At 30.7% G+C, this 24,947-nt stretch overlaps 1 protein-coding gene, 1 long non-coding RNA gene and 1 other non-coding gene across 3 annotated transcripts; 2 read left to right on the top strand and 1 right to left on the bottom strand.

Moving 5' to 3' along the window:
• LOC8264625 lies at positions 1–2,411 on the top strand. The gene is made up of 4 exons (XR_003078367.2): positions 1–270; positions 804–1,604; positions 1,699–1,857; positions 1,941–2,411. It is a non-coding gene; the product is annotated as an F-box/FBD/LRR-repeat protein At1g13570 (transcript).
• Positions 2,412–7,913: 5,502 nt separating this feature from the next.
• Positions 7,914–8,853, top strand: LOC125369907. Its single transcript, XR_007215591.1, has 2 exons — positions 7,914–8,466; positions 8,633–8,853. It is a non-coding gene; the product is annotated as an uncharacterized LOC125369907 (long non-coding RNA).
• Positions 8,854–11,269: 2,416 nt separating this feature from the next.
• On the bottom strand, positions 11,270–12,121 carry LOC8264628 (basic leucine zipper 43). The gene has a single exon (XM_002514506.4). It carries the CDS (start codon positions 12,032–12,034, stop codon positions 11,432–11,434), a length of 603 nt encoding a protein of 200 aa, XP_002514552.1. The 5' UTR covers positions 12,035–12,121; the 3' UTR covers positions 11,270–11,431.
• Positions 12,122–24,947: the final 12,826 nt, after the last annotated feature.

The following is a 24,947-nucleotide window of genomic DNA, read 5'->3' on the forward strand; positions in this document are numbered from 1 at the left end:
AAACGGGAGGAAATAAGTGAATTTCAGATTCCTTTCTTCTCTTTTTTAACAACTAAAATAGAGAAATTATAAAAAATAAATAAAAAAATCTAAAATAGAGAAAATGAGATAAAACCTCACTCTTATTTGTCTGTCTTTTCTCTTCCCTTCCCTCTAACCAACTAAAAGGCAAGAAAAAAATTGAATTGAATTAGACACTTCTCTTTAGAAATAGAAAGAATCAGAGTTGAACCAAGAAGGAGAACCTTATATTATGGCATTAATCAGAAGGTGTTGCTTCACACTCCCAATGATCTCTTTTTTTTTTTTTTTTTTTCCCAATTTTCTTTACGAAATATTGGGCTATCTGCTTCTGGGTTGTTACTTTCATATATGAAAAATGGGGTACCAGTATTTGATATGTTTGATTCTTTTTGTTATACTGTTAGTGATTTGATGAAAGATGCAATTTTTTTTTTTTCAAGTGCTTGTCAATTTACTTAAAAGTCAATCTTTTAAGTTTCTCCTTAGAAGTAAATTTAGTGCGAAACCTGAATTTAAGAAAGGATTATATATCGGTGTATCACTCTGTTAGTTTGGAGTTGCGAAGAATTAGAGAAGTATAATAGAGCAATGATTGTATTGGATAATTATGGTTCTTGGAGCTAATGCTTATTGCTACTGTTATTATTTGTTTATCTGTTTTGGTTTTTGTAGCCTGTACTCTATCTGAATTTAATTGATCAACAAAAAAGAGTTTCAATTAATCCCATCATCAACTGAATTTGGTATTCGGGTCTAATATAATTTTCTGATTATTTCAGACATAATCATTGTGGAACCATGGAAGATGATATTATCAGCCATCTATCGGACAATGTGGTGGACAACATTCTTATGTTCTTACCATTGCGAGATGCTGTAAGAACAAGTGCTTTGTCACAGAAATGGAGGCACAACTGGGAAACTCTTCCACAACTTGTGTTCGACAGTGATTTTGAGGAGAGTCTAAAACAATATCCAGCAAAGAATGAGCTTCTCTTCACTATCTATCAAATTCTGTTACTCCATCGTGGTCCAATACTTAAATTTACTCTCTCCATTTCAGGATCAAAGAGCTTCTGTGCAATTGATCCAATTGTATGGTTGCTTTCGAGGAATGGCATCCAGAATTTACTCTTAGCATTAAAAGGAATGAAAAATATAAAATGCCATCGTGTCTTTTTTCGTGCAAGAACTAAGACATTTGCAACTGTCTTCTTGTTTTTTCAACCCTCCTGCTACTTTCGAAGGATTTAATAGGCTAACCAGTATTAACTTTAAGAATGTCACCTTTGGTGATGATGTTCAAAACTTTATCTTGAAATGCCCATTGGTGGAAAATTTAATTATGCAAAACAATAGGAACATTGACCATCTTGACATATATGCTCCTAATCTCAAGGTCCTACACATTAAGGTGTTTCAATTCTATCTATTTCAGAAATACTCCACTTCTTATGACAGCTTAAATCAGAGGGCATGGGAATCCGGAGGTGCAGAATGGAAGAAAAATCAACATGCTTGAGGTTTTTGGTTGTCTACCCAGCATAGAGTACCTGCATGTAGATTATTATTTATTGATGGTAAAAGAATAGAAGTCCATTGACTTTGGAGTTTATTTATTAATTTTTAAGCGCACTATAATTGTATTTATCCTCCTTTATGTGTTTCTTGAAGATTTTGGCTGCAGGGGATATTCCGGAAAGGTTTCTAACTCCTTTCAATCTCCTAAAAACTCTTATATTACGTGAAATATCGTTAGATGAGGTGGCTGAATTTTCACTTGCTCTCTGCTTGATTAAGAGCTCTCCTCACCTGCAAAAACTTGAAATCAGTGTCAGTTCAAATGAACATCTTGTTGTGTGTGTTTTATATAGGTTCTCAAAAGCATTTGTTGAGATGGTTTCTTTCTTTTATAGGTAGATGAATGTCCAAATATTAACTCTGATGGTGCTGTAGAATTTCTGGCGGTTCAAAACAGATCAGACATTTCTTTGGATAAAGTTCAAGAGGTAGAAATGCTAGATTTAACAGGCAGGGGGCTTCAGATGGGGGTTTGTTAAGCTTCTGCTAGCCAAATCACCCATGTTAGAGAGAATGCACGTTCATCCTTTGCAGGGCATAAGCACCAATGAAGAACTAAGGCTTTTGACAGAGATTACTCGTTTTTGCTGGCCATCAGCAGTAGCAGAAATCATATACTCTGGCTTAAATCATGTGAATTCTTAGTGTGTTAGTCTGTTTATGTATGGAAGAATATGATATTTAACCGGCCTGATTGGAATTAATTTGTGGTTGTTTATTTTGATTTTTTTTATAATTAAGATATTTATTCTCGTACATGTAAAGAATGTGAAGTAATTTAACTCTTTCAATTATTTTGAGGAGAATCTTTTAGTTTTTCTTTTTTAACAGCAATGCATGACAATATTATGACTATTGCATGTTCATCCGCAAACTGTTCCTCTTGCTAGTTTGCTTGTGCTTAGACATTAGAGAAGGTAGAAGAATAAGAAGGAGGAGATGATTGATCTCGATCATATACACCCTTCTCCCTTTCTTTCTTTTCAGCTGCTGAATGGCTATGTATATCATCCAATCTTAAGCACATTATAGCTACTAAATTTGTTTCTTGTTTCTTGTTTATTGTTTCTTTCCTTTCTTCTTTTTTTTTTTTTTTTCCGTTACCATGTGCAAAAATTGTGAAATTTAATGAGTATGCTTGTTTTCATGTTATTTTTCTTAGATCACTCCAGGTGTTATTATATCATTATGCATTTTCAATGGATTTCAGTCATCAACCCTTTCTTTGTCTTGTCTTCAGTAGTTGTTAGTTCTTTACTTGCCCAGATTCTCAAATTTCCCCATTTCTAGACTTTCCAAACAATTATTAATATTTCAATAGGTGTCTTCATGGAATATTCAACTTAATCCTCCATTTCTTTTGAATTCTTACATTTTTAAACTTGCCAAACGGAGAAAACTTTAATTTGATATTAAACCTGTAATTATTGTCAACATGTTCAGGATGAGACAATTGCTTTGCTATCATCATTTCAAGAGGGCGCTAGTCAAATTAAGAAAATAGAGTGGGATGATTAACAAATTTTATTAGAACAACAGAAATAGGGCTCTATCATGTAAATTGCATTTCATTCAATGAAACATCTGAACGATAGAATCTGTCACACTTGATTAATCTTTCTGGCTCCAATTTGCAGAGACATGCGGTGGCCATTTAAGCATATCAATAGCCTGCAACCAGCTTTGAAACCCCCTTTCAACCACTAAGAAAGATATATAATCCTTCAAATTTCACCTTTGGTTCTTTAAACTCCGCAGTTGCACCAAGGTTTGACCTCAGCAACTCTAGATTATAATCATATAACTTTGAATAGTGTAAGTTTTCATCACCATTTATATAGTCTTCAAAGCATAATTCTAGGCCCTCTAAGCCTTCATTTCTCAATGATCGACTTCATATTTTTTTTCTTAAGCTTCCCAATAAAACCTTGCAAATCATATCTTAGGTCATTCCTAAAATCATACAAGTATTTCTCTGCAAGGTACTTACAAGTGATATGAAGATTTGCATGTACTTTCCTACAGCTCCGTTTTAGGTTCAAACACCTTAGTTGAATTTGCTAGTATATTGTTGTCCTTTTGAAGAAAAAATAGTTAGGTTTTTATGCTTGATACCTCCCTACGTATATGCATCTTTAAAATCCTCTTGTTCTTAAACAGTAAACTCCATTCAAAATTAAAGGATTGTTGAGATTGAAGAATTTTAAATGAGGGATTTATGAAATCTATGGATAACTCTAATTCATTATTTGGCAATTAGAAAAAGGTCTAAATTCATGGATTTTAAAAAGTCAATCATCTTCCAAAATACTTCATTTCTTATGGTTTTAATTTCTCATCTAGCAGGTGAGAAAGTTCAAAATAAATTTTTTAAAAAAAATAATAAATTATTATAATAATTTTTATTTTAATATTATCCTTAATAAATCTATATTATATTAGATTTTTTTAATTTTAGATAAAAAGAAAAAGAGAATCAAAATGATAGAATTTTCAAGATCGAAATCCATAAATTCTAGAATCTCTGACCCAAACTAGGCCTTAAGATTTTTATGTCTCTTTCAACATTAGATCTTGGAAACTTCAGCTTTTTCATTTTAGGACCCTCATCTTCACTCTTATTCTGTGCATGGCAACGAAGAAGAGAAGGAAGAGGAAGGTAATTTAATGGAAAGGAAAGAGAGTTGAAAAAAAAGAAGGAAAAAATTATTATCCTATTATGTTTGGTTACGTAAAAGCAATTATTAAAGGAAAAAGATGAAGAATATGTAAAATTTGTTTGAATGAGTGGGAAGAAAAAAAAAAAATTATTATTAAAAGACACAAAATAAAAAAAAATGAATAAATATGAAAATCTAATAAAAAATAATTTAAAATTTATATAAAGTTATTTTTAGATTATTATTATAAAAAAAAAGACCTTATGCATATGTCTTAATTCTTTCCCAATTGGAGTGTAATTAATTTCATCTTTCTCAAGGAAAATAAAGGAGAATTGTGCCCCTTCTACTCTCCTTCCCATCTTCTCATTCCCTTCCTTTTCCTTTGAATTACCTTTCATCTACACAGAGTGTTAATCTCACTTGCATTGAATATCTTAGCAGAATCCGATCCATAATGTAATGGCCCATCATTGACATTAAAGTGTAATGTTGCTTCAACCTTATTGGACTTAACATTTTCTTCGTTACCATTGGGTTTGCCACCAACATTTATTCTCACATTTCCCTTTATCACCTTCTTATATACCTCCACCATAATTCAACTTACTTGTCTCCCTCAAAATTGCTCGTAAATCCTAATATAGTATAGTTTGAATGAATTAATCTTCATTAAGATTAGTAATCTTAGGATTAGTTGCATCTCCTTGTTGTGTCACATACCCGGTAACAGGTTCTTCATGCTGCTCGCTATTATTATCACTCTCTTCTCCTACTTCAGTCTCGTGCTCGTCAGTCTCATGCTGACTTTTACTAACACATCCTTCATTTTCATTAAGAACAGATCCTTCAATTGTTTTCTAACAAATACATTAGTCCTTTTATTAATATATACAGGTTTATCACCATCCCTAAAAACTCACAACCCTCTCAGATTCACCCATGTCAAATATTGTATCCTCAAACTCAAAATTATCATCCTCACCATCATCTAATCTAACAAAGTCTGTCCTAAATGAACCTCCTAGCTATGGATAACTCACAGAAGCAAATCCTTTATTAAGGCCACCACTAGTTTTATGACCAATACTAGTCACCTTGTTAACCTTGCTACACCCAGCATGAACTATATTGCCTTTCTCAACGCCCTAAATAATGCCACTATTGTTCTTTTCAGGATATACTACATCAATCTCCCTTTCCCTTCATCCAACAATGCCATTTTAAACACACACCAGCATTTTCTAATATTTTTAGACGTGCCATAAAAATCACTACTTGGCTACCTATAATAATATATCCCCATAATATCCTAATGATTTCATCCACAAATCTATTCTAACTAATATTATCATATCAACTTCAAAAATTTTGTAATCCGTATCATCACCGATGAAGCTAATATTGCTAAATTTTTCAAGTGCATTAGACCAATAACATGCTAACCATTTTAATAGTTTAAAATTTACCAACTAGCACAATAAAAATAAGCATTATTTTAAGCCTTAAATTTAATATTTTACTCGAAGAAATACAAATTTGCACATATGCAAATTTAATAAAGATTTAAAATTCAAATCTCTTTTTTAAAAGAATTTTTACAAGTAAAGAATATGAATGAAGCCACTTTCAGATTGATTGAGCTGAAGTCTATTTTATTATAAACATCGATTAAAGAGAAAAATGTCTAATTCTTATTTCCTTGATTATTATTTTGAACTAGAAATTACTTAATCAAATGGAATCCAAAAGGAAGCTTACTGATCCATATAAAGTCAACACACTAAAATATAGTCAAATATAATAATGTGTATAACATGTACTGACCTTTAATTGGTGCATTTGTTAATTAATTTTAGGAGTTTACCCCTTTTATTTTTTCTTTCTCTCTTGGGTTTATGTCCTAATTAATGCCATTTACTCCATCAGGTTTCTTAATTTGACGACACAAAATGACTAAATTAATCTCTTAATAGAAATACTTAAATTAAATGTACTAATTATCTGTCATTTTTAATAAGGTAGAATTGAAAAAAAAAATTTAAACTCTTATTAATATTCTAAAATGATAGATATTTTAGAATTTTTTTTTTAAAAGTCACTTAAAAAGAATCAAATGAGTAAGTCTTATCTCAAACTAAACCCCAATATCAATTAATTTTGATTTATTTTAAACATTTAGTCCCATTATTTAGATTTACTTGCTTATTCAATTTTATTTTCTTTAAAGAATACTCAACAAATATAAAATATTAATATATTTATATATCACGTTGTTAAATAAATTTTTATCGTCTCATATATATTTTAAAACTGTTGAGACTCTTTATTAATAAATATGACAAGTTCTAGAATAAGGTTAAATATAAATATGCATATTCAAATAAATAAACGGTGATATATATATATATATAATATTTATCATAACATTTATTTAGTAATTAGTTAAATGTTTGCTATTGTTATTTTTTTCTTTAAAAAAATTTGAAACCAATTAGTTAGTTTATTTTTACAATAGACCGAGATATTTGTGGAGATTAAATTGTTTTCTTCCATTAAAATCATAAGATTCATTACTCTTAATAAATTAAAAAAAAAAATTAATTGCGGTGTGATGATTTCCAATTAAATATACAGTTACCATAATCTCCTCAACACGAAGAAGATCATATTGATAAGTGTCTGTCACATGGAGGCGAGCCAGCATGTGACATTATCAAACACCAAAAACCAGCTACCCCCATATCCTTTCTTGCATCGTCAACAACAAATAACTAAGAGGATGATAAATTTATTATTTTTATGATTATCGTTACATTTCTATTTTTATCTTTTTCTACTTTATGTATGTATTTTTGTTTCGTATTTTATATTAAAATTATAAATAAATATAAAATTACTCCCTCTGTTTTAAGAGTATAATCAACCCTTTAATACGTCTCAAATTATAATTCTTTTTTTTTAATTGTTAGTTCGGTAATTTTTATAGATATATTATTAATTATATAGATTAATTTTCACAATTTGTTTTAAGAAAAATAATAGTAAAAGTTAATAATATTAATTAAAATATTATATTTTTTATTTGCCTGAAAATTAAAATAAATTATCTTTTTGAAACGAAAATATTATTACATGTAATTAATTTTATATTTTGTATTTTAAAATTAGTGTTTTTATAGAATTTTAATAAAGGTATTTTGAAATAATAAAAGAAAATAAAGGTATTTTGGGAAAATAATAAAAAATATTAATAGCATTAGTTTAAAAAGGTTTACAATTATAAATTAAAAGTGATATGCTTTTTGACATTAAATGGAAAAATCTTTCTATAGAAATAATATCTTTTTAGTGATAAGCAATTATAATTTCAATTTGAACGAGTTATAAATAACAATAAACTCTTTATTGTAATAAGTTTAGATTTTTTAAATTCTGTCTTAAAAAATATTCCTTTATATAGTAATATTTATATATATAATTTTAAAAAGATATATATTTTATTTTATTGTAATATTATTTTATCTCTCCAGTCTTATTATTTTATCTTTAATTTATATTATTTTACTAATAAAATTAAATATTAAATTAAAAAATTAGTAATTAAACCACTATTAAATTATGATTTACTCATATTTATAAATTTTATCTAATTTTATATATAGCAGTTTATAGAAGTTTTAAGGTATATAAATAAGTAAGAAGAGATTATAAGAGACAAAGGGAAATAATGGAGTAAATTATATGGTTTAAGTCTGTAAATAAAACTATGAGAATCGGTTCTCATTGAATGGTGTCTCTAAAAGGTGATGTTTCCTAGGTAAAAAAATTAAAAAAATAAAATTAGGACATTGACCTCCAAGTGACAATTGGCTATGCTTTGACTTTTTTGGTTCTTGAATTCAATGCTCTCTTTCATGGAACCCTCTCTCTCTCTCTCTCTCTCTCTCTACCCCAAACCCAAAGTGATAAAGTCTCAGTTCTCAATGCTACATTTATATATAGCATTTACCATCTCATCTTCTCTTCTCCATCTTTATCTCTAGATTTTAATTTTCAACAGTCAAATCCTTGGTTTAACTTCATGAAAATGGCAAAGAAACTGATCACTTTCTTCATGTTGGTGTCATTGTTGCTGCTCTCAAGTGGAGAAGCCCCACCAGTGATATCCACTACCACCAAGCAACAATCTAACCCACAAGTATCACTAATTCCTTTCCTCTCATCTTCATCTACTTTTAAGTTCTTCTTTTCTTTTTTGGGTTCCTTTTTATTTGTTAAACAAGAAATTAGTCATATTGATTTCATTGTTTATTGCCACATGCATGCATGTTGCTTATTTTCTTCCTTTTCTCTTTTGTGTGTAGGATGAATCAAGCATCAACGACAATGATGGATGCGCAGGTTTAGGAAGTGAGGACTGTTTGATCATCAGGAGGTTCTTGGCTGATCATACAGACTATATCTATACTCAAGACATAACTGCACCCTGATTTCTGTAATTTGTTATTCTGCTTATATATGTAATAGTTTTAAAATGTCTTTTATGGAAGAAATGGAAACATAATAAAAAAATTGATTTGGCTGAGATAGATAGGAAAACTTTCTTTTAAATTTTTAGATTTAAATTTTAAATATATAATTGCGATAAAATTCTATTATTCGAAAGAAATTCTAAAGTGTTATGTAGATAATTTCTTTTATGTACTGATTATATATGTGCAAGATATGGTGCATTCCTATTAACATATATACTAACTGCCAATGTATATTATGCAAAAAGAAAAAAAAAACAGAAGGTACTGATTAATTACAAAATATATTATATACATCAACATTAATTTTGTTTACTTATTATTATATTTGCTAATTTCTTTTTATTTTTTTATTTTTTTATTTTAGCCTTAGTTATAGAAAGCAAAATAAAGTAAATGAGCAGCTACATCCATTTAGCACACTATCATTTAAGTGCTCACTACTAATTGTATTAATTGATGTCAATATCATTAAGGCCATTATTAGTACTAATGTGAATGAATGGTAGCAGTCTTATTTCATGGAGGTGGGCTTTTATAGTATTGTTGGTTTCAAACATTATCCAATTATTTTTTATACAAAAATACTTAAGGCAAAAATATGCATAATTAAATCTTCGTATATTATTTTTACATGGTAATTGTAAATTAAAAGATATTATATTATATTCAGAATTTTATTTTAAAGGAGATTTTAGACAAGCAATGTATATATTTGTACTAGTAGCTATATCTAATTTATTATATAAATAATATATATTGTTTTTATTTACTAAAGAATCTAGAGAAAAATCATGAAGTGGTTAAAAATCATAAGTTGATTAATTTTAGAATGAAATATAAATTGAAGATATTAAATTATAAATCAAATAATTCATTGGTAGACATAAAAATATTGTAAAAATAAATTTGACAAAATCTTTTCACTGAAATATATGAATTATAATTTAATTAAAGAAGCATAGAAATTATAGAAACGGGGCAAATAAACTTGTAGATAACTAAAAAGATTAGGCCAAGATTGTGAAGTAAATAACAAGAAAGCAAGCTCTATGAAACTATGACATTGGACCGTCTGTGGTTTAAATTTAGATATACAAAATAGTCATTCACACACAAGATGGCATGACGTACGCGGTCGTTTCTACTTCCTAATCATCTAGAGTGAAGTCTCTGTGATAACGGTAAATTTTGCAAATACGACTGAAATGATATATGCCCATTATATGTCCATCATTCTTATGCATGTAATTGTAGTGTTTTCTGGGCTTCCTTTTGATTTAAAATATGATGCCCTGTTGCAACTTTATGAAACTGAAACTGTTGATAATCTGCAGTGCTTCAAGTTCAAGATAAGCATATATAGCAAAGTAAGCATTAAGATGCTTGAGGTAAATGTATATTTGTAAATGCTTTTTCTTTTTTGTTTTTTCTTACTTGATTCCACAGAGATATGATACTCAGGAATCCGCATTGTCTGCTGCTTTATATTGAGTATTGATTCAGAATGCATCAGAGGATTGAAACAAAATCTAACAGAATGGAAGTTTTGTCAAAATGCTGTTTAATTTCTTACATCAGGCTTAAGGTAAAAGTGATTGAAACTTGAGAGTCAACTATATAATAAGAAATATTTCATGCCTTATCCAAGAGGATTAACATTAACATAACATATATATATATATATCTATGCTCTTTTATCAGCAGGAAAAGAAAACATTATGCAGAAGCTGCAACTGCGAAAGGCGGAAAGAAAAGACATAGGCCGCAGGCAGGCATGGACTTGACAGGCTGACGCAAGTGGCTGGCTATATGCCATGTATTGAAAAGAAAGTGTACCGCCATTGAAGCAACATCTGAAGCTGCGATGCCATGATCATAATTGATGAAAACCTTGGAAAATTTAAAGAGAACAAATTAAGTTTGGCAGGCGATGAGATGCCCCCACAAATAAAGAAATTTGAGTAATTTTGAAGAGGGTGGGCGTGTGTGCGATTAGTGGATAGCCTTTTCAAATGTTTTTGCCAATCTTATAGTAGTTAATTTTGTATGATGATGAGCCACTACCACCAGCACCTCCACCATCATTTGTCTTCTTGCTCCCTATCTCTCTTGCTATTGTAAGCAACACTTGACTGGAAATGGGGCCTCCCTCTCATCCCCCCTTTTCGAATTTGGCATGAATGGAGCCTGTTCAGACGAGGTCCACCACTGCCAAGAACTTTTACTTGTTTCTCCATCATATTCTAGTACACCTGAGAAAAGTTTTTTCTTCCCTCTTATAGCAATGATGTTGTATTTCATATCATGCATTGCCATATCCTTCTATTTTTTAACAATTTTAATCTGCCAGTTCTTTTTCATGTTCTGTCTATGATTAATAATGTAAAATATAATCAGGTCATCGAGTTCTTAAAATGATTAAAAATTATATATATTGATATATGTAAATATGATGATTAGACTGAGTAAGAAGAAGATGGTCAAGGGTTGTTATTGCAGTCTATTTCTGTTCTCATACAAGCTAAATTCGTCAGGGTAAAGACTGATTAACAACTGCAACAAACAGATAAAACATAAAGTAGTTATTTTGGAAAAACATCTCTCTCTCTCTCCTTTTTCTTTTTGTTTCTAATGAAGTAAGTCTACAGAACTAGAGATGGATTGGTTTGAAGATTCAGCTCTGAGATGGGCTGTGTTGCAGGGGACGTCTTCAAGGTCTCTTAAAGCACTGGCAGTGAAAGGACTACCAATTTGCAGGTCAGTTAGCATTTGGCGAAGATCAGAAGCTTCTTCTTTGAGTCTTGCGTTCTCCTGAAGAACACGGTCATGGCACTCAGATACATGATTCAATTTGTCTATCAGATTGTGGTTCTCTGTTCGAAGACGAACCACCTGAGACCATAGCTCATCCAGGTGTTTTTGTTTTCTCATTCGAGACCTGCGAGCAGACTCCCTGTTAGAAATCATTCTTCGCTGCTTCCTTTCGTCGATGATACTCAGTTGGTTTTCCTCCGCTTCATCAGAAGTTGAATTGTTGCTGAGACTTGAAGACTGTTGAGTGAAGTCTTGGACAGGCTGAGGGAAAGAAGGGTTACTGTAAAAGTTGCTTATGAGTCTATTATAATGGAAAGTCGGCATACTGGTCTGCTGCATCAGGCCAAGATTAGCTGAGAATGGAATTGGGTTTTCTGGCGCTAGATACTGAATACCTGTAAGCTCTCCTGGAAGCATGGCGAAAATCGTTGAGATAATAATTATTTAAGGTTATGGATCGAAGAGATTGTGGTAGCCTGGTAGGAGAGAATGGCAAGAGATATGAAGGGGTTTTATAGGAGGAAAAGAAAAAAATACTAAAGGCTAATGAAGTGGGCCAATTTCAGCTACAAGATTAACAGTATCAGGATTGCTTACATGAGCAGAATTTGGAAATAATTGTTAATTATGAATGGCACTAGAAATATGATGCATCCTATGAACATATGAACTGTAACATTGATGGGAAATGTATGCATATATCCACTCACTTCCTAAAGGCAATTGAAGGGTCAGATGGTTTGACACATTAATCCTTAGAGATAGGTAAAATCCATTACCAATCCCCTGAACTTTGTGGTTTTGTTCTATTGAGCCCCTTGACATCTATTTTGTTTCATTAAGCCCTCGAACTATTATTTTCCATCACATTTAAGGACTAATTTGACAGACTTGACGCAAGTGTTTTGTAAACACAGTTAAAGTGCATATAATGAAACTTTATGAAAGAGAAATAGATATAAAATAATATGACTAGGATAGAGAAAGTGATTTGTGTAAGTAAAACTAAAAAAAAAAAAAAATCAATTTGGAAAAAATTAACCTAAATCGAGTTGGAGAAGAGTAACTCTTTTACTTTTATTAAACCTCTCTTTTTTCCATCAAAATCATTATAATGTGCAGCTGAAAAATTCAAATTGACTCTCGCTACTCTGTAAGCTTGAAACTCCTTAAGCTCGTTGCTGTAAAGTGTTATTGTTTGAAGAAAAGGATCTACATGTTATAAAGGAAGCTAAAGATAATATTTTAATTGTTGTGGACCAAGTACATTTTGTTCTTGTATATTAAAATACTTTCTTTGTTTGGCTGATTATGGACAGTGAATGTGTTTATAGTGCTTGCCATTGTTAGGTTGATGTGGTCCCTAGTCTCTTTGTTAGCATAGAATCTTACTTATTGCTTTGTATGGTATGGAATTTATTGTAGCTTAAGATTCTAGGATTCATTTTATTTGGTCACTGTTAATTTATATTTTACTTGACAAAGTGCCTAATAGTCTCTATTTCACTGTTCATTAAATTAGTTCTTGTATTTATTTGATGTTGCAGAATGGATGATTTGTATGTTGAGATTATTATACATCATAAGAGGAAGGTTATTACAAGTAGTAATAGTAGATATGTTGGGGGTGAAACGACCGTGGTTGAAGAGTATTTTGACCTAGATTTGCTATCTTACCCTAATTTGGTAGCTTACATTAAGGAACTAGGACATATAGGTTTTACAGGGCTATATTACAAGGGTAGGGTTAGTGAGGACTTTATCTTACTGATTAATGATAGAGATATTTATACAATAGGAAGTAAGTTGTGCAGTGGTGATAAACTTGACATTTTTGTGCAATATTGTGAGCTGCCAAACATAGGTGTTGAACATGATAGCCAACCTTGGTCTAATGTAGAAAATTCAGCTTTTAAGGATAATGGTGAACCTCATCAAACTTTTGATGAGTTTCTATTTCCTCTTGACTTATTAACAAACGATGAAGATGATGAGTTGAAGGAAGCAAGAGAGAATTTTAGGAAGGATAGGAATAGAAGATCTGCTAAGGTAGTTAATAGGGAAAATAGAGAAGAAATTGCAGTAGATAATGTTGGCAAAATGGAGAAAGCAGAAAATGATGATGTATGTGGGCTGCCAGACAATGATGAATCTAATAGCTCATTGACAATGATGATATGGGGAGCTATTATAGTGATTCTGATATAGAATGTAAAGATTATGCATTGAGAAAACCGAGTTCAAAGGTCATGTTTGATGCTGAAGCTAAGGTGCCAGTCTTTTGTTTAGGCATGATTTTTTACCAATGTGCAACAATTCAGGTTTGATGTAGCCAAATATGCTGCCATGAAGGGTTTGACCATTAGGTTTGTGAAAAATAAGAAGAGACGAGTAAGAGCTTTATTGCAAGAAGAAGTGCCTTTAGGTTTTATTTGGTTCAATAGACAATACTGACGAGACATTTACAGTCTAGACTTACCATCCAAGACATAACTGCCATAGGGTGGACAGGAACAAGATGGCCAATAGTACCTTCCTGTCAATATTGTTGAAGCCTAGGATTATAAGCCAGCTTGGAATAAAAATTAAAGACATTAAGTCCTTATGCAAAATAGAATATAAGATCAAAGTGTGCATGTCCACATGTAGGAATACAAAAAAAAAAAGATTATGACAGAATTGATGGGTGATTTTAAAGAACATTTTGCTCATTTATCTGATTATATGGAGGAGGTAAAGGCTACTAATCCTGGCAGCATTTGTGTGGTAAAGGCAAGGAAAGAAAATGAAGATAATTTGAACTTGTTTGAAAGATTTTATGTATGTTTCCAAGGGTGCAAGCAAGGGAGGGTAGAGGGTTGTAGAAAGATAATAGGACTTGTTAGCTGCTTCCTTAAAGGCTTATGCAAAGGGCAACTTCTTTGTGCTATTGGTCGGGATGGGAACAACTAGATGTTCCCCCTTGCTTGGGGAATTGTGCAAATAGAGAATACATACAATTGAACATGGTTCTTAAGATGCTTAAAATTTGATCTTCCTTTTGGTGATGGGACTGGTTACACAATTATTTCAGACATGTTGAAGGTAATCGTGTGTAAAGTAATATTTTATTTTATGTTATTATATTACATGTACTTATTTGACATATTTTGTAGGACTTGGACGATGCTATACAAGCTGAACTACTAGTTGTATACCACCGAACATGTGTCAGGCATATTTATGCCTCTTAGGCAAAGAAATGGAGAGGCGAGAAAAGAAAGAAAGCATTCTGGGCTTGTGGCAAGTCTTCGTATAAGAGACAGTTGAAGCACAACATAGAGGAACTAGAGAAATTGGGAGAGGATATCATTAAAGATTTATTGGCACATCCTTTGAGGGATTGGACTAAAGCTTTTTTCGTAACTGACTGCAAGTGCGATGTTGTTGATAATAATTTAGCAGAAACGTACAATGGGTGGATACTAAAAGCCAAAATCAAGCTAATTATCACAATGTTAGATGAGATAAGGTATCAAGTAATGAATATGATATGGAAGAAGAAGAGATCTGCAAAAAGTTGGATTTATGATATCTCTCCAAGAGTAATGGAAAAATTAGAGAAGAATAAAGAGCTTTCCTATAATTGTTTCATGGAATTTAATGGAGATGATGGTTTTGAGATAACTAGTATCACTAATGCTACCGATAGACATGTTGTTCACTTAGATAACAAGACATGCAGCTGTAGAGAATGGGATTTGACAGGAATCCCCTTTCAGCACACAATCTGTGCCATATACCATATATTGAAGAGGAGCCTTACAATTGCATTGCATATTGGTATTACAAAAGTACCTATTTAAAGGCTTATTCTTACTCACTCTATCCTATAATAGGTCATCAAGTTTGGAAGAAATGAAATGAAGAACTAATTTTGCCACTAGCTTTTCAGATTATGCCTGGTAGGCCAAAAAGATGCAGAAGAAAGGACAAAAATGAGATAAAAAAAGGTTGGAAAACTATCCAGAAAGGGAAGATTGATCACTTGCACTTTATGCAAAAATACTGATTATAATGTAAGAGGCTGCCCTACAAGGACAAAAGACACACAGGTTATATTAACTATAGTTTGTTTCTTTATTAATTTGAACTTGTGAAATGTATATTTATTGTTTTATTTATCTTTTAGGTTAATCCAACTAAAATAAGAAGACAAGCAGCATCAAGCCAAATCCAAAGTCAAAACAATAAAGGGAAACAACCACTAGAAAGCACAAAGAATGCTGAAGCAGTTTAATGAATGACTATTATAATACAAGACAATATGAGAGCAACAAAAGTGATACAATTTCTACTACTAGCTTTTATTTTATATATTAACTGTATTTTACCTTTACACGGTTAATTTTTGGTGTTAGTGTTAACTTTTATGCATTTTACTGTCAAGTATAACTCAGAATGACGATGGTACAAGAAGTGGCAGATTTGGAAATCACTATATACCAAGAGCCAAATAATGTAAGGCAGCTCCAAATCCTGTGCTAGATTCTGCACAACTAGCTTGCAATAAACTACCAACATGGAGAGCTTGTTTGAAAGATAAAGGAATTGAACATTATTCAGTAGATTGGTTTGTCACTCGAGGTTACAAGTTACCATCAGCTCCAAATGGTTCAAACTATAAGTCAGTTTCTAGGAAGTAGGGACACAACGAGGAAGACTAAAACAACTCCAAATGGTTCAAATCTTTTTTGACAACAGATAATCAACATGAGTTTTTTTTGTTCTTTAATGTAAAGCATCACCAACTGTTTATCATAAATACTTATATATAGCTCACTTGAGATATTGAATTGTCAAGTCTTTTTTGGTTCACTTGATAAACTTATACTTTAAATATTTATATCTCTAGTATTTTTGGTTTTTATTATGTCTTGAAAAATATTTTATCTCTAGTATTTTTGGTTTTTATTATGCCTTGAAAAATATTTTATCTTTTGTAACAGTTGGGATGTTTGATTAACTTCATGTCAGTGATAATTGGATTTTACAATTTTACCATTTTACCTTTTTATATTCATTTTAATTTTACTTTGTCATACTATTAGGCAAATGCAACAGTTTACACTATATATAAATGGTGCATATTATGTATATAAATAGTGAAATTTTTGCTAATTTTCTGCAACAAAGTCCAATCTTCTTTCATAAAGCATTATGGAAGTTACAATATATCAATGGTTGCCATTAACAAAAAACACTTAAAACAACCCACATTCTGCTTAAGCATAATTAACTTCTCATTTTGTCTGACTCTAACACCTAAAAATATCACTTACAAAGCTTAAACAATAACAGACCTACAACAGTAAAAAAAAAAACCATCCCTATGGAAGTCCCTTGTCATTCTCATATACTTGGCATTTTGATTAGCTTCACTGAGCTCCTTCTGCATTATATGAACCTTTGTCAATATTTCAATTTCCTGAATTGCACTATCCAAACCATTGTCTTCTTTTTCTGAGACATTCTTGACTGAAGTTTCCATATGTGTATTCAGTACCCTTAACTCATTTATCATCATAGTCACCCTTTCACTGAGCCATTCATCATGCCATTTGAAGAAACCACAACTGATTTCCTACCATATGAAATCAACATAAAAAAATTAACACTTTTCACTATAAAAAATGCTAAATACTACTACAAAAACCATAATAACACATAATTACATAAAAACGACATCTTCAAAACTTCCTTCCTGGGTTATTTATTTCCTAGAGATGAGCAAACGAGCTCGATGCCCACAATAGCAGTAGACAAGAGCTTCATCCAACACTGTATTAATCACTTTTCCATTGTTTCGCCTTTCCTCATTTCTTATTTCATCATTGTTTCCGCTGTCGTTGCTAGAGGAAGCCATATCTAGAATTTGCGAACTGACTTTTCTATTTTACTTGTTTAGTCAAGAAGGAAACTCAACTTCCTTTATGAACCCTAAATTCCCAATTTCAATTGAATTTACCAATAATAATTCCTTTTCTTTTCCACCTCATTTTCTTTTAGTCATACGTGGATTTTATTAACTATTTTTAGTTATTATATTTAACACTGTTTACCAGTTGTGGCTTGCAAATATTCAGTCTGTTAAATTAGTTCTTAATATGATAAAAAATAATAGTTCAAGGGCTTAATGAAATACAATAGATGTCGAGGGGCTTAATAGAAAAAAACTGCAAAATTCAGGGGCTTGATTATAGATTTTGCCTTGGAGATATGCATGTGCACACTGTACTATTTTATGTATGTATGCAGAAGATCATAGTGCATGAGATCATTAGAAATGGATAATCATTTGGGTAAGATATGATGCTTACTTTGAGAAAAGGTTGATGATGTGGGAATTGCAATTATTAAAATATAAGAAGAAGAAGAAGAAGAAGAAGAAGAAGAAGAAGAAATAAGAAAATGATGTTAGTCAAATTCTCAGGGGAGGTTTTCCTCAGGAGGAGCCTGGACAATAAGTTCAAACTCTATCGACCAATTATACATTATGGTTGGTGACGCCAGGAAAATTCAGTTTAAAAAGTAAGTAAATTAATTAAGTAGCAATTATTTCAACATTACAATTTAAAATGACTCATTCAGCACTTGAAATTCTTGAGTTTGGAGGGGTCCAGTGTTGAAGTGGAATTATTATCTAATTAGTTAACATCAACTACCTAAATCCACATCTCTGCTAATTTTTTCTTTTCTATTAATCAACTCTGATAGATTTCAAACTCGAGACTTTACAGTTATAAAAATAGTTCCGTCACCGATTAAGTTACATCCGATTGGTTAATCAAAACTCTGTTTTTTTTTTAATTAAACTGATTTTAACTTGGCCAGAAACACCCTATGCAGAATCAAGTTTGATATCGTGATCATGATATTAGGACTTTCTTCATGTGTTTCCTTAGTCTCCGTCAATCCGCGTGCATTGTTTTTTATTTTTTGTTCAAAGGCAAAAAGCTCCATTTACCAAAATGGGGTGGGTTTTTGATGATTGTCCTGTGTCAATACTCAACTGTAGTAATGTCAATGAAACAGAGATTCAGTCCTATACTTTTCACGACAAGAGAAAAAAGAAAAAAAGTAAAACCGATCACTAGTTTTAAGGAATTATCCTCTTGAAAACCATTCAAAGTGTGCTTCTGCATATTAAAACTTCTGACTTGCAAAATCTTTTTTCGACCAAAGTTTGTGTTTAATCTTATCTGTCTATGTACAAGTATGCACTTGGTCACTGAATTATTAACCCAATAATACATGATAAAAATGATCGTACATGTCTATCGAGACTTTCATCACTAAAGTGAAGGAAACAAAAACAAAAACTATTAACAATTCACATGCATGATCAATGTGATATGTTAAAGAATAGATGCCTCTTCAACAAGATCACCACCTATTCTTAATATCAAAAACATGCACGAGCATCTCCATCTGAGCACCTAAACTAACTTTAGTGTATATATAATATAAAGAAATATCAGAACTAAAATGTGGCATCACTTAACTAATTAGTTCCTTCTGTTTGGTTTGTACATTTTTGCATTGAGACCCACTTGCACAATATAATAATTAGGAGATAAAAATCAGTAAAAAGAATAATGCTGGATCACAGAAATTTTGGCAAATCTTAGAGAGGCAGCAAATTGCAGACGCAAAGTGTTCATATTCTACTTAATTTATTTAATAGAGTTTGAATATTCTATATCTTTAGCTTTAATGATAAACTAATCTGATAATCAGTTTAGGTGATTCCCCACTGCAGAACTTCCCTTTTGCTCTAAAATTCCTTTTGCAGATTAGAAGAAAAGATGATTAAGGAACAAGAATCCAAGAAACTCATCCATACATATTAAAAAGAAAAAAGAACATATTAAATTAATCAATTTATGTTTGGATTTCATATGGCAACCTTTAATTTGTTTCTGTTAACAAAGTTAATTTATCGAGTGCATATGTATATTGCTCACTGTGCATGTTGCACTATGTATATGGATAAGGGCAAGCTTTCATGATTTGAAAAATTAGATTAGATTAGCAGGAATCTTGTACAAATTCAAAGTTGGATTAGCCAGAATGGAAAAAAGAAAATAGGAATTAAGAAAGTGTCTTATGTATATATATATATATATATAAAATATTGTGTAGTATAAAAAAAGAAAAAGAAATTGTACTTGCTATATGGAAAAATGGACTTGTAAATCACTTTCTGTTATGGCCACACAAATTGAAGATATGAAAAAAGAAAAAGAAAAGTTGCATGGTATTATGATTTTACTGTGAAGAATTTAGTTGAGAGTCTAATCAAATTCTGACCCTCCCCTTGTAAAAATGAAATATTAAACAAAGTAAAAAAAGAAAAAAGAAAAAAAGAAAAGGGAACAAAAGAAAGAAATAAAGGAAAAAGGAAAAGAGATTATATATGTAATGTTTTTGGGGCATCTAAAGCTGCCAAAATAAATAGGACAAGACATGATTGACCCAAAGTAAGTTTTGTGGGGAAAGATGCATATCAACTATTTTTCTACAATTTGACATAACATGTGGGTACAATTTTGGATGCTGTTTGTGGAAGGTAAATTTCTGCTTGCCACCCAATAATTTTATCTGTCCACTGTGCAACAAGTGACTGTTAAATTGACTACAGTGGTCGAGGCAATTCTGTAAGATTTTGTCTGATTGAATTGGGCATTGGATGGTGGCTGCGGTCTTAGTAGTTTTAATACATATTTTGATAATAGTATTTTTAAAAATTTTATGTGGGTATCATTTTCAATAATAAGATGTATTATATGCAGAATAGCCAAGAGAAATCCTTACACAATAATCGCAGTTTATGACAATAATTGTTAACAGAGAGCACATCCTGAGGAGAAAAATTTATGAACATTGTCAAGTGATCAAGAGAATGATTGAAAAACCTGAACTGTTATGTGCACTGTCTTCACTAAAATTAATGAAGATGCTTTGGTTTGATTATTCATTAATAAATATATGTATGTATGTATTGGAGAAAGACTATTCGAATAAGGGTCCTACCAATTGAAGAAAACAACAAAAACAGAAGAAGAAGAAGACATCATCATCAACTACAATAAACTACTGTTGCTGCACCTGTTTCTTTCTTTATCCACACAAAAAACAGAAAAAAAAAAAACAAAAAAAAAAAATACCCCTGCCTAACCAGTTACTCTAAATATAGCCACAGCTATAAAATGCAAACAGTGAAGAGAGAAAGCACCCAAAAAAAAAGTGTTAGTACGGCGGGGGACTGGATTTAACAGCTACCATTTGGCAACAAACATTGTTTTTGGGTAGGGCAATATTACAAGGGGAGGCATTTGGTCGTGCACACTACTAACGCTGCTGGGTCCATACATTTCTTTGCTACCTTGGGTGCCGGTGGCACCACCATCACCACCACCACCACCACCCTCCCACCATATTTGTACTGCCTGTCAACTCACTCCAAAAGAAGTCCATATTGGCATCTTTCACCATTTTTTTTACTCGCCCGGGGCTATGTGCGCGTGTGAATACACATATCTATATACTATATAATAAAATTCTTATATGATAAAAGTTTTATACGATAAACAATGAGATTACAATTAATTTTACTCTCATAAATTACTTTCTCATCCCTTCTGAAAAAACTATTGAAGGGTGTGACAGTTGTTCTGAGTATATTAATATTATATACATTGTATGAAGGATTTCAAAAAATGCAACTCAATAGATCAGGAAATTTAAATTGTAACTCTTCTACAATTTCTCACGGAACATTGTATATAAAATCTTGATAGTGAAATAATAACATAAAAATGAGATCCTAATATATAATTTAATAATATTTTATTGGTTTACACTTGAATTTTTAAGTGAAATTGCTCGCTGTTGAATTTCAGATCACCAAATTAAACAAATTTTCAATTAAACCTTGAACATTTTAAATTTTTTAAATAATAATATTCTAAACTCTAATATCCTTAAAATATAAAAAAGAAATAGATGCTCCAAGGGTAATGCAATTACATATTTGAATAAGTACTTCTCCAATCTAAGGTGCAAAGTATTGCCATCTTTTGGAAGTCACCACCTGAAATTACAATCTAGCTTGAAAATTCCATAAAAGCATAAGCCATTAAAGTCTATATTTTGAAGCCTTTTCTAAGGCTTCCCCATGATGGAGCCAACAAATTTTTGGGTACCATAACTTGTACCCTATGTGTGCCCTGTCTCCACTTTCCCCCCACTCAACCAAACCCTACTTTTCTCTTCCTTCTTCTTCTTCTTTTTTTCCTTTATAAAATACATTTAATTTGCTTAGGTCATCTCCAAACTTTAGACTGATTGGTCCAAAGAGGATAAGCTCTTCATCAATCAGTATATATTTATTCTTCTAATATTTCCTCTTTTGCTAATTATTATTTTTATAATCTCTGCAATATTCTTTATATAAATATATAAATATATACAACTTTTTCTTATAAAAAAAATATAGAATACTAGCATTTGGTGGATGGTGCATTTAGAATAATAATAATAATTATATACCATAAAACTTAGCACGCATGTTTAGTTCGTGCTTACGTTTGCTAATTAAGTTCGTAATCCACTAACAAAATGTGGATATTAAAGTTTGCTTAGCTGCTTTAAAAGAATCAAAAGAATTGACATCAACTTATTAATTAATGTAACTTGATTATATCTCCTAATTAATCAGTGGCGTAATTAATTAGATGGTGGCTCTACGTACGTGTCCATGGATGATAGCTCAAAAGATTTGGACACTAAGATTGGATTAAATTAATGCTGTATAATTCATTCTTATTTTTTATTTTTACAAAACTATTTTTAATATTGTAAAATTAAATAATAATTTTGTTAATCAGGTTGATAATAGTTGTAAATAAGAAAATGTGGGATGTTTAACATTTTATGGTTAGATTATAGCGTATGGGAAATTTGAGGATGAAAAGATTGGTCACCATCATATTCTTCTTGGTACTATCCACACCCACCCTTAATTAGTTTCTGCCCTTGCATACTTTGCAACCAGTAGACGTGCCACAATGATCAATCTCTATCTATCTTGTTCTTAATATAATAATAATTGATTAATTATTTAAAATTTTTCACTATCAATGACGAACCAACCTCCACATGTTTAGTAAATGATATGTTGTTATCGTGCAAAAGCTTCTTCTGTAAATTGATAGGCTGCCTCCATAGTGATATCATGCCATCTTTTTCAGGAAAACCAATAGCAAAATTAATTAATGGGTTGATATGGAAACATATCATGTTAACTATAAAGATTCGGAAAATGCTTAGCTAATATGGAGAGTCTTTCAATTAGTGTAAAGTTTTTTTTATAAAAAAATCAATAGATTTATAAGGATATTCCAACTCATCATGTAATTTAGCCTTTAAAATTATTTTAAAAAAAATAGAAAAATCAAAGCAAGAATCTGAACCAAAAAATAAAATAAAAATGAAAAGAGACAAAGCTAAGCTATTGCTAAATCTAAAGTTGAGTTTAGTGCAAAGTTGAAATTGCCTAAAATAATATTTGGGCAATGGATTATCGACAGCTTCACTTAGGTCATTATATTATTATGTCAATTGACGTTGAAATATTCGTAAAAGATAATTAATATTTATGCTCAATTAGCAGCAAATTATCATTGTAAATGTGCCAAAACATACAGCCAACCCGTTAATTCAGTAGCGTATTACTAATAGATAACCAATATGGATGACTATTAAATAAGGCACCAATCATTAGAGACAGGTTTACAATTGAAAATCTAATGACAAATCTTTTCATGCTGAAGTAAAATAATTATTTATTTTATAATATGTCATTGACAAATAATTCTTTTTTCTTTTTAAATTTTTTGCCACATCTTATTTTATAATTTATCAACGAAAATAATTCTTATTGAAATAAAAAAGAAATTCTTATTATATGTCATTGACGAATTACTTTTGTCAATGGAATGTGATTTGAAATGCCACCTATATTTTAATTTCATTAGTATTTAAGAAATTTTTCTTTGAATTTTCAATTTGCTGCTGGTAATTAAAATTATAGATAAAATATTTTTCTTCCATTATGTTGGCATTTAAAATATTCAGCACAAAATAAATAATTGGGTGAAAATGTCTTTTCCTAACATATGATAAGTAGTATTTTACCAAATAGGTAGATTGGAAGTCATTTGGAAAGATGTATCATTGGATGTGCAATTAAATTTTGATTGAAAAACAGCTGATGTTTAGTTCAAAAATTAAAAAGAAAAACAATAGTACCATTATAAACGATTTTATTTTCCAAAAAAACTATATACTTTGCACTTGTTATTTAGTATATATTTTTAAAAATATTAATTTTAGTATTATATTTTAATATTTATTTCAAATTTATCTTTAAATAAAATTATTAATCAAATTTGTTAACACTGCGTGAATTCTGGCGATAAAAAAAAATTGAATTAACACTTTTATTGCTATAGTGTTTTAGTACACAAAATTAATAAAACTCTAAAGTTAAAAGAATAAAAAATTAATTTTATATACTTCAATAATAATATTTTAGTCAAAATTAGAGTTGTTGACTCAATTCTTTCTTGTTGTCACCGGATTTCACATGCATTAGTAAATTTAGCAGATAATTTTAATAAAAATTAAAAATAAAATCAATATTAAGGTATAATATTGAATAAAAATCTAACAATTACATATTAAATTTTATAACAAATGCAAATTACAAATTCTTTTTGTAATTAAGCCATTTGGAGTTTGAGTAAGAAAGATTAGTGAGGGATTGTGCAAAGTGCCAACCTTTGCTTTCTTTGGGTTTGCTCTGTTGAAGAGTTTGAATGCACTACAATCCCTTGTCTTATTAGATGAAAATTAGGAGTTTAAATAAGAAGAAATAATGAACTAACTACTCAATCTAACAACAGTTCCTAAGAATAAGATAGCTTCCTAAAGACTAGCTATATTCCTAAAGACTTGGTCAATTAGTTAACATCTATTGACCAAGCACATTATTATTGCTAACAAACCCTCCCTTAAGCTAATTGTGGGACATAAAGTTAGCTTAAACATCTTGTCTTTGAACTCCCAAAAGACTTCTGAACTTGAGAAATGCCTTTGTTGGCAGAGGTTTTGTCATCAAATCTGCAACTTGATACTTGGTTCCACAGAACTCAACCTTAATGACTCCATTTGCAACCAACTCTCTTAGAAAGTAGAAACGAACATCAATATGTCGGCTTCTCCC

This window comes from Ricinus communis, chromosome 4 (assembly GCF_019578655.1).
Source record: "Ricinus communis isolate WT05 ecotype wild-type chromosome 4, ASM1957865v1, whole genome shotgun sequence".
In the NCBI taxonomy this organism is placed as follows: domain Eukaryota; kingdom Viridiplantae; phylum Streptophyta; class Magnoliopsida; order Malpighiales; family Euphorbiaceae; genus Ricinus; species Ricinus communis.